Source organism: Mobula birostris, chromosome 7 (assembly GCF_030028105.1).
Source record: "Mobula birostris isolate sMobBir1 chromosome 7, sMobBir1.hap1, whole genome shotgun sequence".
Lineage (NCBI taxonomy): Eukaryota > Metazoa > Chordata > Chondrichthyes > Myliobatiformes > Myliobatidae > Mobula > Mobula birostris.
This window is the reverse complement of record NC_092376.1, coordinates 60,825,789-60,841,618: the sequence shown is the minus strand read 5'-3', so window position 1 is coordinate 60,841,618 and position 15,830 is coordinate 60,825,789. Positions and strand designations below refer to the sequence as shown.

General features: G+C 39.4%; 1 protein-coding gene across 1 annotated transcript in view; it reads left to right on the top strand.

Moving 5' to 3' along the window:
• Positions 1-15,830, top strand: part of tenm4 (teneurin transmembrane protein 4) — a 631,884-nt gene that overhangs the window by 498,575 nt on the left and 117,479 nt on the right. The window contains exons 15-16 of the mRNA XM_072263298.1: positions 3,272-3,418; positions 4,527-4,743. Coding sequence (XP_072119399.1) covers positions 3,272-3,418; positions 4,527-4,743 — 364 coding nt within the window. The remainder of the gene's footprint in view (positions 1-3,271; positions 3,419-4,526; positions 4,744-15,830) is intronic.

Here is a 15,830-nt window from a genome sequence, read left to right as displayed (position 1 = left end):
CTGCCACCGCATATTATCATAAACTGGCTGAAATAATCATGAGGAATTCTGGAAACTTTCCCATTATGTTTCATTGTAAAACAGTGAGCTTGGCAGTGAGTGATATGTTGAGGGGAGAGGGGGACTCTTTCAAAGATATTTGAAAAGAAGAAGTCAGAAGAGCGGAGGGAATATCAGATTCAGAATCAGGATTATTATCACCGGCGTGTGTCATGAAATTTGTTCACTTAGCAGCAGCAGTTCAATGCAATACATGATATAGAAGAAAAAAAATTTTTAAATAAGTAAATCAATTACAGTATGTGTATATTGAGTAGATTAAAAATCATGCAAAAACAGAAACAATATATATTGAAAAAGTGAGGTAGTGTTGACGGGTTCAATGTGAGGGGAAGAAGCTGTTCCTGAATCGCTGAGTGTGTGCCTTCAGGCTTCTGTACCTCCTACCTGATGGTAACACTGAGAAAAGGGCATGCCCTGGGTGCTGGGGGTCCTTAATATGTTAGAATTTGGGAATAAATGACAGATAGGTTGTATCCAAGATATTTTGCAGCAGGTAGAAAACTATAATTAAATTTTTGCACACAGATGGAAATTTGGCTGATGATTATGAATCAACCAGTTAGGCTAAATGGTTTTTGCATAGATTAGTGTAAGATTATAGTCCGGAGAGTGGCTATTCTATGCTTGATTCTCTAGCCTGAGCATAAGAAGAAAGCTAACGACAACTTATATTGCTATACGTGATTCAGTATATAAAAAATTCTCCGTTGGTTTACTAAAATCAAATTGCAGAAAAATTGGCCTCTAATATTTTTGAATGGGTCATTAAAACAGTGAGGGTGATGGAAGCAGGAAAGTTTGGAGGAGGAATTTCAGAATTCAGGGTGGTTGGATCAAGGAATGGTAAATGCAAATAAATCAAACTCAAAACTTCCTATCAACATAAAAATACACATTTATCAGCAGTGAATAAATCTACACTGCAATCAATTGGGTATGGGGAAGTCTTGTGACTGTGATCCACGGCATCAGAGAGTCACTGAAGCTGGTGATATAGTCGGCATCTCTTGGTAGGAGAGGCCTCCCTGACCCAATATTACATTACACTTTTATATGCTACAGATCAAAGGTAATAGCAGGACAATTCTATAGTTACAACGTATCCACAATGCTTCCATTGAATTACATATAATTTTCAAACACCTCCATCTTCACACCCACACTCCAGACACCCAAAATAAATGTTAATCGCCACTGACTCTGGGCCGCGCCCATGCAGATGCAGACACCTGAGGACAAATGGAATGTTTCTTTGTTTGCAGTTAGCCCCAGACTGCAGCTCCAAGATCACTATTGTTCTGGGTGCCTTTTAAACTCAGGCTACGCCCACACTCGACCGTAAATCCATAACCAAAGCTTTTTCTTTTTGTTTTGACCCTCCGTCCACACTGAAATGGCGTTTTCCTCCCCCGAAAACTGAGATTTTCAGAAACGCTCTCCAGAGTGAATAAATCTGAAAACGCCTAATATCCGGCATGGTGTGTACGGGGTAACCGGCTATTTTTAAAACCGCTGTCATGACGTGCCGGAACAAATGGTGACAGCAGCATGGCATTTCATTGTTTTCTTGAACACAACCTCCAACACCACAACGACAATATCTGACAGTAGATGTGTAACAGCCTAATGTAACGTTGTATGGAAATACAGGATAACACTGATGCAGAAACGTTTTATACATTTAACAAGGTGCTTTATTAATGTATTGTTTGTGCAAACATTCAATAGATGCAATTGTCACTTTTGCCCAGTAACTCGTTTTATTGCACATGTTAAATACAGCAAAATAATACACAAAGACATGGCAAGAGTAAAGGCAAACAAATGAGGTATCAACAAATTTCACTTTTGCCCAGTAACAAGCCTTATTGCATTTAGTGGTAGTTGTTGTCCCTTTCATCGGTGACAAGACTATGGCTGTAGGAAATGTTCCTGGACAAACAGGCACCAAGTCTTTCATTTGGCAATTTCCTTTTAAGTTTTTCTGGTCTGTAACTGAACAAATGCGCTCCAAGTCTTTTGTTTGGCAATTTCCTTTTAAGTTTTTCCAGTCTGTAACTGGACAAACGTGCACCAAGTATACCATTTCCTCTTCGCTTGATTTCTGTGTGTCCTGCGCATGCCCAGTAGGAGGAGATTTGCCCAATTATCCATTTTAATGTGGACAGAGATATTTTTAAAAATGCCTAGTGTGGATGCCTGTCATCTTTATGCGAAACCAGCATTTTCAAAATTATCCTGTCTAGTGTGGACATAGCCTCAATCGACAATCTATATTCATGTTTGAAGACTGGTTGCTGTTGAAATTAATATTTGCTGTATACCATAACTCCAGAATATGACCTAACAGAGTAGTGAATAGCCAGAACCTATTGAAATCTATTGTGGAAAACTATTAACCAAATACAATTCAGAAGGGAAAATAAATTTGGTTAGACAAACTTAAATTGTTCTCTGGTGTGTCAGAGCTTGAGGGGCAACATGGTAAAAGGTGGTGAAATGGTGAGAGGTATAGATGGGGTAAAGAGCCAGGGTGAAAATGTCAAATGCAACAAAGTGTAGTTTTCAGAAGAGGGAAAAGTTTAAAAAATAATTATGAGGCAAATATTTTCACAGAGTGGTAGGTGCCAGGAATATACTGCCAGGGGAGGTGATGAAAGCAGATATGAGTGTAACATTTAAGAGGTGTTTGGACAGATGCATGAACAGGTGCAGGCAGATGAGGTTAATTTAATTGGTGCTATGGCTGGCACAGACATCATTGGCCAAAGGATGTGTTCCAGTGTTGTGCTGCTCTATGTTCTATACAATAGTAGTACAGTATATGTTCAATTGCAAAAGTATTCAAGTGATGGAGAACCTCTCCTTCAGCTAAGTGAAAAATACATATAGCTCAACAAAAGTGGATAAGTCTCCCGAAACATTGTTTGCCATTCATGTATAAAAAGGTAACATTAATTAATCTTATGTAGAGCAAATTATGTTTTGGGTTGTGGAAGCATAGTTTGTAGATCTTGGCCTTTGATCATCTGTACCTAATATTAATTCTACTGACATTGGGAAGTGGGAAGAGATAAATTACTCTGCCAATATCTTAACATTTCTTTTGATAACTCATGTAAAGTCCATATTTACACTGATATGTGTCATCTTAAACTGTGTTATTTGAAAATTAAAGAATCTGATGTGTAACCTTGTCTGTTGACAGAGGGTTGCCCAGGTTTATGCAATGGAAATGGCCGATGCACACTGGACCAAAATGGTTGGCATTGCGTATGCCAGCTGGGCTGGAGGGGTGCAGGGTGTGACACTTCCATGGAAACTGCTTGTGGAGATGGAAAAGATAATGATGGAGGTAAGAAGCTGTTTGCGTACTTTAAAATTGGAGTGGTACAATTAAAATACCTGACTTAGAGTTGGTGAGAATAAATCAATGGTTACTTGTGTTTAAATTTTCATGATTGCAACACTAGCCATTCATAAATATTTATATGAATTTAGCTTCAAACCTTAACCAAATCTCAGACGACCAGAAATGAAATCTGTTTCTTCAGAAATTCTGCTTAAGTTCACAGGTTCTTTATTGACAATGCAGCAAAGGATTCCCTTGCTTTAGGAATGTAATGGGTAAGATTTTCTTAAGCATACATAGTAGCATTTTCATTAATTCTCACATCATTTTGTGACCTTGAGAGAAACACCTACAAATATTAACAGAACTCTCATCATTGAATAAAGCTCTAGGTTTTCTGACATAGAATCAATTGTGCCTCTAAGGCAAAATTCCACTGCAAACATTGGGGTTACAGCCCTTTCTATAAATATGGTAAAAAAAAATGAAGATAATTGAACACGACTTCAAAAAGCACAATGAACCTCACAGAGGAAAAGCTAAGTAAAAATTCTATTATTATCTTGGTGTATTTACCCATAGCAGTCGGAATTGATAGGTGTTACAAGGCCCTAATGCCAGATCAGCTTTCTCTCCCCAGCTAAACCAATGTAGTTCTCCTGTTTTCAACTGTATGTAATGCTCATAACGCTACTTACATTTTATTGACTTTTTTCTCCTCATGCTTAGATACTAGTTTATGAACTTTTAGATCTTGTGATATTGCTTGTGCTGCCTGACTTCCCTCTTTCTCCTTTGTATTTTCTAAAAGTATGGGATCTTCACTTTCCCATAGTGTGCTTCATGTACACATCCTGGCTGCAATGAGTTTTTACTTCCATCAACAATGTGAACTTGAAAGCAGATAGTGAACAAAAATGATTAGCTTGAAGATAAATTTTCACCATCCACTTAAGTTCTTCCAAATTTTAATTTTCCTCTTGTTGCAAGAAAATTCATTGTCAGAGACAAGACCTTTGTTAGTCTGCTCTCAGTTTACATCATCTTAGTGAAACTACTTTTGCTTTATAAGTTCATTTGTTAAAGTTGACCTTGTTCTTTTTTCTTTCAGATAGCTTAATAGATTGCACGGATCCTGACTGCTGCCTTCAGCCACTATGTCACAGTAATCCCCTCTGCCTCGGATCACCGGATCCTCTTGATGTTATTCAGCAGACTCGCATTCCAGCTGCACAACAGAACCTTCGCTCATTCTATGACAGAGTCAAGTTCCTCATCAGCAAGGATAGCACTCATGCGATTCCTGGTGAAAATCCTTTCAACAGTGGGTAAGGTCTTTGTGAAAAGACATCCTATCAAATTCATTAATGGAGTAATTAATTCTAAAATAGAATATACTGTAAAAATTTCCATTATACAGCAATGATTTGTTATCTGGCTGATCAAATATCCTGAAGTTTTGGCATCTGGCTCATCAGATGATGCCTGCATGCTCTGTTTCAATTCACTGGAGTCCTGGTTGCCGTAATCCTTGAAGCTAACAAAGTTCCCAGTTCATACAAAGCTCTTAAACTTGTTAGGATCACTGGGAAATTTACTAAAATAACATACATCATCAAGTAAAGGGAATTAAATGCATGTTAGTGAATGCAATAATCTCTGAACTCTACCAGTCCAACACCACCAACCTCGCGAGCAGTCCAGATTATTAGAGTTTTGCTATAAAACAAGACTCAATGTTTATGTCATAATTATGCAAATCTAATAGCTTCCAATGCATTCTCCTGCCAGTGGAGTTGCTGAAAGAGATGATGATGAAGTTACATTCCACACAGGCTGACAACACTCTGCCTCTAATGTAATTGCATGCATAATAATTTATAATGGAAAGGAACATCATGGGCCAGATCTAAATGTTTATTCTCGGTGTTTCCAGTCATCAGTCAATGGTGTTCTACACTTACATGCAGAGGTAGAAACATATCAATCATGGTTTTGCATAGTAGTGCAACAAGCTCGAGTGGCTTTATGGCCGACTCCTGCATTTATTTCTTATGGAAGCAGGTAAAATCAGTCAGCTTGCTTGGCAGTGGACTCTGTCAACCAGCAGTGGAGCCAAACCTCGCTGGAACTTCCCAGGTAACTTTGGGGGGATCGCCTCTTTGACTCTGCACTGGATCAGAACTACCACAGGATCCAAAAGCACACTGATTTTAATAAAGATTATTCGGCAGTGATTCAGGAAGCAAAGTAGTAAAAAGTCACTTTTAAAAATATTTCATTTTATTTATTTTATCTAAATATCTATAAATAGAGAGAAAAAAAGTTTTTTAAAAAAAGGCTGGATGTAACTAGCTGTTGCCACTCTTTATGATTAGTACCGTATTTACTGATTGTTGTTAATTTACTTATAACTATTTTAATGTTTTTAATTACTTGATTGTTCATTATTTTTACCTGCCAGAGATATTTTGAAAATAATTAAAGTCATAGCATTTACAATTGGCAAAATTCTGCCTCCAGATTTAAAGCTGCTAGAAGAGTTTGGGGGAACTATTTAGGCAGCAAGATCCGGCCCAATATATTGTTTGAAAATTAAGATTGAATTGTATCTACATCCAAAGTAGCTCCCAAGTTCAAGCCTTGCACCGTTTTATTTTTTGGGTACGTTTGATCTTGATTTGCTGCAATGTCATGGGTGATCATTTGGTATTTGTATGTAGAACAGAACTTCAAAAGAATATCTGATCAGAAAGAGGAACAAGAAACAGAGCACTTATTTGACTGTCATGTTTAGACAGCGACAAAGTAGTTCAAATGGACAGAAAGACTGATTATATTATTTGCTTCTTTAATTTTCTTAATTCAGATCTATAATGGTAACATTACTTAATTACCATAATAAAGGAAAATTTTGTTTACATTCATGGAATCTGAAAATATAATGTGCCTAGATACAGAGCCACATGTCTGGTTAAATGGCATATCGCAAATGCGCTGTTTCATCATAGGATGTTACTGATGGTATTCCCGAAGAGTGCTCACAGGAGAATTCTTTAATGAGAATGTGGGTCATGTAAGTGATGAGTGGTGTGCTCGGAATCAGGATTTCCATTTTGTAAGTGCATGCACAGAGTTGGTTGATAGCAGAGATGAGCTGTCACACAGATACTAGTAGTTGCAGGTTTTCTCTGTATTTTTAAATCAAAGTGAATTCTGTAAAATGTTTTGTAGAAGAATTTATTTTCCTTTCAAAGCAGTGAATCGTGTAGGTATTATTTGAAATGACAGAACCAGCAGCAACAAGGGCCACCACACTAAGCATGTGATGAATTGCCTAGGTTGCTTTTGGCAGCTTGTCAGTGTTGCTTTATGTCTTGCTACTCTTTGAGTCTTCTGCACAGAATAATTACCTCTTCCTCAGCATCTAATGCCACTTGCATAAGCAAGTAATGTCTCCTGCACTTGTATGGTGCTCGTTTTCAATTGTCATGTATCTGGGTAAGTATACTGAGCTCGGGTTGAACATTAAACTCTCAATAGTAATCAAAAAGCAAGAAATTGCATCAATTGGAAATCTAAAATAATAACAAAAATGCTGGAAATACACAGGCGATATCAGTGGAGAGAGAAACATCAACATGAAACTGTAACTCTGTTTTTGTTGCCTGGTCTGTTGAGTATTCCAGCACTTCCTGTTTTTATTAATGGATTCCTGTCAATGTAATTCTTATCATCATAAATTCCTTGACTCTAGTACATGGAAGAGTAAGCATTCCATGAGAATGTCGTATTTATACAATTTACATAATTTATAAGTAAAAAAAGTCCTCTTGGTTGGTCTTAAAGAGTGAAGGCTGATTGGAAGTGACACTTGCTAGTGACTTGCTAGTGAGTGTCAGCTTTTAGCTGCTGAAACTGAAATAAATCCTAGATTTCCAGTTGAGGGACAGTACCTATTGACTAATTCAGAAGGGTAGATCGACCAGTTTGCTCCATCACTGGACTCCTGAAGGACACCAGTTGTATGAGGGATCCTGGATTATGCAGGGAAACTGCATCTTGCATCCCACACCAGGTCAGAATTGAGTTCAATGAGGATATGCAGGACAGAGGATTAAGAGGCAAAGGGAAATGTAAGCTATTAAAAAACTATTTTGGTTTAGTTCAGTTTGCTTGAGTCACTTGTTTTCATTTGTTTTTAGTTCACTGTTTTATTGCCCACCCAAACCTTAATTTATTTAAATTATTTGCTGAATATTGATGTGTTTCAGATATCAGAGGCACATAAAATTAGTGACAGCTTTTACAGGCGGTATAGCCTTGCCCCCTGCTTAGCAGTTGTCAGGGCATTTCCACACATCAGAATCTGAGATTCAGTGCTGCTCGAATCACACTGCTGCACTGCAGAATGTGCAGGGCCAGGCCATGGACCCTTTGCTTCCAGACGGCTTAAACCAGGAATGATCTTGAATGGTGACTGCGGGCAACATGATGGGGGTTATTGAAAGGATCCAGGTCACATTCCAAATGCCCACGTTGCTTGATTGTTCATTTGATGGCTTGTTGCCATGAAAACTATGGGTTGCTCCTCTTTTGACAACTCAACTGCAAACTGGGAGAAATCCAACCTCAGAGTGCAGAACTGTACTTTAAATGAAAGATTGAATGAATGGATGCTGCAAAGATTTTCTGTTACAATACTAGGAAATCATCCAATACATCTGCTAATTAGACATACACTAGACATTCTACACACCCTTGAACACTACGGCTTAACGTGAGTACAAGTCATTCAGGTTTGCTTTCCAAGTATTCAGTTATTTGCAGCAACATTTGCGACAACATTGCAGCAGTCACTCAGCCACACTATTATGCCTTATCAATATTTATATAGGACCTTGAGCTATTTCTGAAGGGCCGAAACCATTTGCCTTTTGTAATATTGCCAGCCTTGTGACCATTTTAAAAGATGCTGTCAGTACCGAAGTTGATTCACCTTTTGGCGCAAAGCCACTGCCAGTGTGATTGGTTTGAGGCTTTGATGAGAAGGCATGAACAAAGGTGGAAGTAAACCAAGCTTCTCTGAATGTGTTAAGAGGATTGTGAGAGAGATTCTGTACATGAACTGAAAAACTGTGCTGAAAAGCTTCTTTTGAATATAATGATTATAATACAAAATAACAGACATAGACTCCATACAAGACCATGTTGCCCTTAGAACACACCAGATTCTGACAAAAGACGATAAATTATTTCCAAGATGAAATCAAATGAATGAAAATTATTGTTATTTAAGGATCTAAATGAATAGTTCTGTGTTTTCTTATCATTTTACATTTTGTTTTTTTTTAACTGGTCCCTGAAGCAGATGACAAGAAAGAAGTGAACATTTGAAGGGAGAGATCAATATTGTGAAGCATAAGACTGAAGGCATCCTTTGTGATGATCATCTGCAAACATGTAACCTAATTGTATGAATTCCTTTATACGCCATTTTAATAAGGGGTGCTAAATAGCATATTGAAATCACGCCATGTAATTTTCAAAGCCATACTCTGCTTCATGATTGAGAAATCCAAATTACTTCTCAATACATGTATGTGTGCTAACTTTTATGGCAGTCTTCAGGGACCTACAAATTCAATATAACTGAAGTGTGATTTTTAAATTATGGATACAGTATATATAACATCTTTTAAACAATTGGTTACTTGTTCATAGGCCCATTTTGTACTCAGGCCTATTGGAAGTCAGATGCTGCTGCCATGTAAATGAGCACGTTTGGCCTCTTTGCAACCACTTAATTGCACTGATAAAGGCTGAGATTTTGGGGCAGGAGTAACACTGAGGCCAACAGCACTAATCATCGTTGCAGAGTAAATGAGGCAGAAACTACCAGTGACTGCACATGTGTAGTTTAATGCAAAATCAAGGAGTTATTGTCCTTTTGCTTTAATCTCTTCATCCTTTGTTATAGCAGTGACTTGCCAAATGATTTGGGATGAAAGTTATAGTGAAGATGCACACTAGCCTTTGAGAAAACCACTCTTAAGATAATACTCATCTTATTAATGATGAGTATTAATTGCAGTTAGAGACATTCTCTGACACTGAGCGATTTAATTTACTCGTGTAGTCCCAGTCCTTCTGTTTTTAATTACTGTTGGATTTTGTTTAAGTTATGAATTTTTAATTCCTTGAAACTCTGCAATGCGATGTTTTGCAGTTCACCCCTCGCTAGGAACTGTCACCTGCTTCCGCCTTAACCTTAGACCAGGGCAAGAGTCGCATTGCAGGTGGTTGCCATGGTGATCTTGGCAAACTACACACAATTACACTCATTACTGCACTAGTAGGGCCTCTAAGATTCTTTTTTTTCCCTTGCTGGAGACCAGCAACCTGAAAGAACAGCAGACTCTCAATGAAGAGCCACCGTCCCCATGATGCTTGAGAACTATTAAATGCAGCACATCTGCTTGATATTGACTGCTTTTGTGGCATAATTTAAGTCTCTAAAGACTTATATAGTCTTTGGAGTATGGTTGTTGATATTCACATCTCTGGCTTCTGTGGTCCATCTCCCTTTTCCTGTTGTGTCCAGAGGCCTTCCTGGTCCTTACAGACACATGATGCTTCTATTTACTGCCAGCTCTTCGACCACAAGCCTGCATCATGGTGCACTCTGGCTTATATTTCTAACATACATCATATGGTGTCCAAGAGCCCCCCCACCACTCCCCTCAGGTACAAGCTGCACTTTACGTCAGCATGACACGAAGTTATTTCTTTTATATACATTACAGTACAAAGAATTTGAGCTTTCTTGCATGGGTTCTGGCAGCAGTTTCACCAAACTTCAGTGTGTATTGAAACACATGGTTACGGATCTAGGAATCGGCCAACATGTAATTGGTGGTAATTGAAAGTCAGCATGGACCCTGTGTTACTCTGATAACGTTTGGGCTTACCAAGCATTATGCAGTGTTTCAGAATCTTTAAATTTATCTACTAAGTGTCTCAGTTAAATTACTCGATTTAATTGATTGTGGAAGTACACTGTTGATTACCCAGTTTACACATCTACAAACCCCAGAGCATTGAAATTGCTCGTTTACAGCCGTACCTTGCCACATAAAATGTCGAGGTAGAGGGGCAGGTGGGGGGGTGGGATCTTGGGGTCCAAGTCCACAGCTCCCTGATGAAAGTGGCCACAAGATGACAGAGCAGTAAAGAAGGAGTACAGTATTCTTGCCTTCATTAGTCGAGGCATTGAGTACAAGAGTCGGGAAGTAAATCCTGCAGTAGTCTAAAACTTTGGTCAGGTTGCATGGTTGTGTGCAGTTCTGCTCACCCCAATACACGAAGGTTGTGGGGGCTTTGGAGAGGTTGAGAAGGGATTCACCAGGAGACTACCTGGATTAGAGGGTATGAGCAACAGGGAGAGGTGGAACAAACTTGGGTGTTTTTCTCTGGAGCGGCAGAAGTGGAAGGGAGATGTGATAGAGGTTTAAGAGAGGCAAAGACAGAGTGGACAGCTGGTAACTTTCTTCCCAGGGTAGAAATGTCATTCTAGAGTGCAGAGGTTTAAGATTTAAGGTTTAAGAGAGAAATGTAAAGGAGTTGTGGGGAGAAATTCTTTTTTGACTGTGCCTGGAATGCACGGTGAGGGGGGTGATGATGGAGGCAGATATGATAGAAGTGTTTAAGGTGCTGTTAGAAAGAGATGGGGGGAGACAGGGAGAGAGTTAGTCACACATTATAGCTCCCTCTGCATTGTCCCATCACACACTCCTGGGGTCGGTCACCACATGAAGTTCCTTCTGCATTTGCAGTATCCTCTGAATTCTCTTCTGCATTTTCAATGTCTATGTATTGCATTAGTTAAAAAACCATTCTCCTCATTCAGTGTGGATTCCCCTCTCTGTGGGAGACAAACACCATTACTGTGGTCGCGGAGACAGAAGGGCGTGGAGATAGAGAGGGGTGCACGGGAAGGAGGCAGTCGCAGACGTGGGAAGTAATGCACAGAGGGAGGGGATAACGGAGATGGGGAGGCCTATTGACAAGGGTGGCCAACCTTTTTGAGGGTGTGTGCCCAAATTGTTGATAATCTGCTAAGACAGAGAGTTGAAATAAATGGTTGTTTCCTTGGCTGACAGTCAATAGTGAGTGGAATGCAGCGGGGGAGCGCTGGGCCGACATCTGTTCATAATATACATTAACAATTTAGAAGAGGGGGCCGAGTATAGTGCATCTAAGTTTGCCAAACTAAGTGGAAAAGTTAGTTGTTTGGAGGATACAGAGAGTATGTAGCTTTCTACAAATTCCTTTAGAGAAGGGCGAGTGATTGGGAAGTGCCTGGTCAAATGAGTACAACATTGGGAAATGCGAGATTATCCGCTTTGATTTGGAAAATAGATTTATTATTATTTAAATGGTGTAAGGTTGTGGCATGTTGTTGTGCTGAGGGACTTGGGAGTGCTGGTGCAAGAATCGCAGGTGCAACAGGTTATCAAGAAAGCAAATGGAAGATTGGCCATTGCTGGAGGGATTGAATTTATGAGGGAGGTTATGCTGTACAGGGTACTGGTGAGGTTGCAGCTGGAGTACTATGCAAAGTTCCAATCTACTTATGTGAGCAAAGATAATTGGCTTTGGAGGTAGTCTGCTCTTGGTCTCACAAGGTTGGTAGAGGTGCATGTGAATCTCTTAACTCATCTGAAAGAGCTGTTTGCATCCCTAGATGGTAGTGAAGGAGGAAGTGTAGGGATAAGTGTTATAACTCCTACATTCTTACTTATGACTGTGTACCTGCGTTTAACACCAATACCATCGTCAAATTCGCAGACGACACAACAGTGATCGGGTTGATCTCCAACAGAGACAAATCAGTGTACAGAGCGGAGGTACAGAACTTAGTGAGCTGGTGCTCAGAGAACAACCTGTCTCTTAATACAGCAAAGACTAAGGAGCTAATTATCAATTTTGGAAAGTCACAGGATGACAAGTACGCTCCAGTCTACATTAACGGAGACATAGTGGAGAGAGTGTCCAGTTTCAGGTTTCTGGGAATACATATCTCAGAAGACCTTACGTGGTCCACTAACACCACAACAATAGTTAAGAAAGCACAGCAATGCTTGTTTTTCCTCAGGATGCTGAAGAAAGCTGGTCTACCTGAACAGATGCTGATGACCTTTTACCACTGCACCATAGAGAGCATCTTAATTTACTGCATCTCAGTGTGGTATCTCAGTTGTACAGCAGCTGATAGGAAAGCATTTCAGTGGGTCATCTTTAGCACACAGAAGATCATTGGGACACAGCTCCCAGCCCTGGAGGACACCTACAGCTCACGCTGCCTAAGGAAAACTACAAGCATCTGTAAGGACAATACACACCCATGCAATCATCTGTTTGAACTTCTTCCATCTGGCAGACGTTATAAGATTTTCTATGCCTACACTTCCAAACTGAAAAATAGCTTTTCCCCCAGAGCTATAATTGCTCTGAACCAATCGATCAAGCATCATCCATAAATTTGTTATATTGCTACATTAATTCTGGTTTTATGGCTGTCATGCATCTGAGTTGTGCTTTTGTACTGCTGGACATTGCTTGTACTGGCAGGTTACTTGATTTTATTTATTGTTTATTTATTTTATTTGTTGTTGTATAGCATTGAGTATGAGAGTTGCAAACTCATTTTCACTGTATTGGTGCATGACAAATTGTACTATGCAATGACAATAAATATACTTCATTTCATTTCTACATTTGCATGGGGTCTGGGGGTGGTGAGGAATGAATTTGCCTAATCTGATACTATGACCCTGGCCAAATCCGATGAAGTGACTTGATGTGGTAGAGCAGCAAGCTGCTTTTGTCCTCCCAGGTGGAGAATGTCATATACTTAGAATTTATTGATAGAGAAGGCTTGGTGGTTAGCTGGACTAGTCACTGTACACTGCAGCCTTGATGTGCCAGTGACAGACTGTTGATTATTTAAGTGGGTGGCTGCTGTGCCCTGTCTGAAGTTGAATATTCCAGGTGCTGTAACAGCACACACCTGAGATGGCTATGGTTATGGACAGTCTTTGGAGGGTCAGAGGATAAAGCAATTACTGCAGAATGCCTAGCCTCTCTGCTGTTCTAATCATCACTGAAGTTCTGTTCCAGTTTTAACTGGATTTCTCATCCATAATGGCCTGATGGTGGTGAGGCTGACAGTAGAAATGCCATTAAATGTCGAGCAGGCTTAAGTAGGCTATTTTTCATTATGGATGGGTTTTCCCCAGAGGATTCAAATAACATTTGATGCTTATCAGCTCAAGCCTGGGTGTTGTTTAGCTTCTGACTCATTTGGGCACAGACTAAATGCTGTATTACCTTAGAAACTGCAGATGGCAGGACATTATCCAATCATCAGGAATCAGCTCCATCTCTAATCTTCACCTTCACCTTTCATGAAAACCACCTATGCCTTCAGTGACCTGGTTTGATTAAAACTACCTTTGGATCGTGATAATATATTTCCAGTTGATACAAATACAATTCATTTCACCCAGTTGAAAGAATCAAAGCAGGGAGCAGCATAAAAGTAAGCCTTTTGGCCCTTTATGTCACTCAATTAATCTCACTTTCCTACTCTTTCACAGTAGTCTAGCATATTTTATCCTTTAAAATAGTCATTCAGATGTTTTTTATTGTATGGTATTACTGAATGAGCTTCCATTACCACTACCAGCAGTACAATCCAAACAACAATTTGCTGAGTGGAAAAATTTAATTATCCCTCGTACCACACCTGGTTCTTTTGACAATCAGCTTAATTCTGTCCTGAGATGAGTTTTGGTGCAGGTTCTCAACCCAAAATGGTGAACTTCCCTTTGCTTCCACAGAAACCTCCTGACCCACTGAGTTTCCTTTGCAGCTTGTTTTTTTTTTTCTCAGATTACAGCATCTGCAAGCTTTTGTGTCTCTGTCCTTAATCTATGCCACTGACTGCTATTCTTACTACGACAGAAAATTCTTCCTCCTCGTTTATCAAAACAATTTATTGGTTTGACCATTTTCTTTTAAAGCTTCTCTGCTCTAGAATGAACAACCTCATCTCTCCCTATCTCTCCACACAACAAAAGTCATTCATCATTGGTTATCTCCCAGTACATTTCGTGTGCATCCTCTCCAAGTCCTTGCTAGAATAGTATTGCAGATTGAAATAGTAGTTTACGCAGGTTTTGCATAACATTCCTGATACTGTGCTCTATTCTGTGATTAATGAAGCTGTAATATGTGGGTGCTCTTTTGTGCTGCAACATGCATTGACTAAAAAGAAACCGCATTGAAGTCACCCATTCTCAAAGTAAACAATTTTAATAATGTTTTAAACAATATTAAGTTAATGCATGCAAACCATCATCTACATACTGCTTGTTCAATTACAGATCTACTGCATGAAATTATTATTTTATAAGGACATTTTATATATAGTTATAAATGTAATTAATACTATTTACTCAGTGTTTCTATCCAAGCTATTTTTCATACTAGCAATATATTACATCTCTTTGATTACATCTCTTTGATCATTAGAGCAGAGATACAGAGGAGCAGATTGGGAGGCAGATTTTGGAAAGGTGCAAAAATAACAGGGTTGTTATCATGGGTGACTTTAACTTCCCTAATATTGATTGGCACCTGATTAGTTCCAAGGGTTTAGATGGGGCAGAGTTTGTTAAGTGTGTCCAGGACGGATTCCTGTCACAGTATGTGGACAGGCAAACTAGGGGGAATGCCATACTAGATATAGTACTAGGTAATGAACCGGGTCAGGTCACAGATCTCTCAGTGGGTGAGCATCTGAGGGACAGTGACCACCGCTCCCTGGCCTTTAGCATTATCATGGAAAAGGATAGAATCAGAGAGGACAGGAAAATTCTTAATTGGGGAAGGGCAAATTATGAGGCTATAAGGCTAGAACTTGCTGGTGTGAATTGGGATGATGTTTTTGCAGGGAAATGTACTATGGACATGTGGTCGATGTTTAGAGATCTCTTGCAGGATGTTAGGGACAAATTTGTCCCAATGAGGAAGATAAAGAATGGTAGGGTGAAGGAACCATGGGTGAAAAGTGAGGTGGAAAATCTAGTCAGGTGGAAGAAGGCAGCATACATGAGGTTTAGGAAGCAAGGATCAGATGGGTCAATTAAGGAATATAGGGAAGCAAGAAAATAGCTTAAGAAGGGGCTGAGAAGAGCAATAAAGGGAAATGAGAAGGCCTTGGTGAGTAGCGTAAAGGAAAACCACAAGGCATTCTTCAATTATGTGAAGAAAAAAAGGATGACAGGAGTGAAGGTAGGACCGATTAGAGATAAAGGTGGGAAGAGGTGTCTGTGGAGGCTGTGGAAGT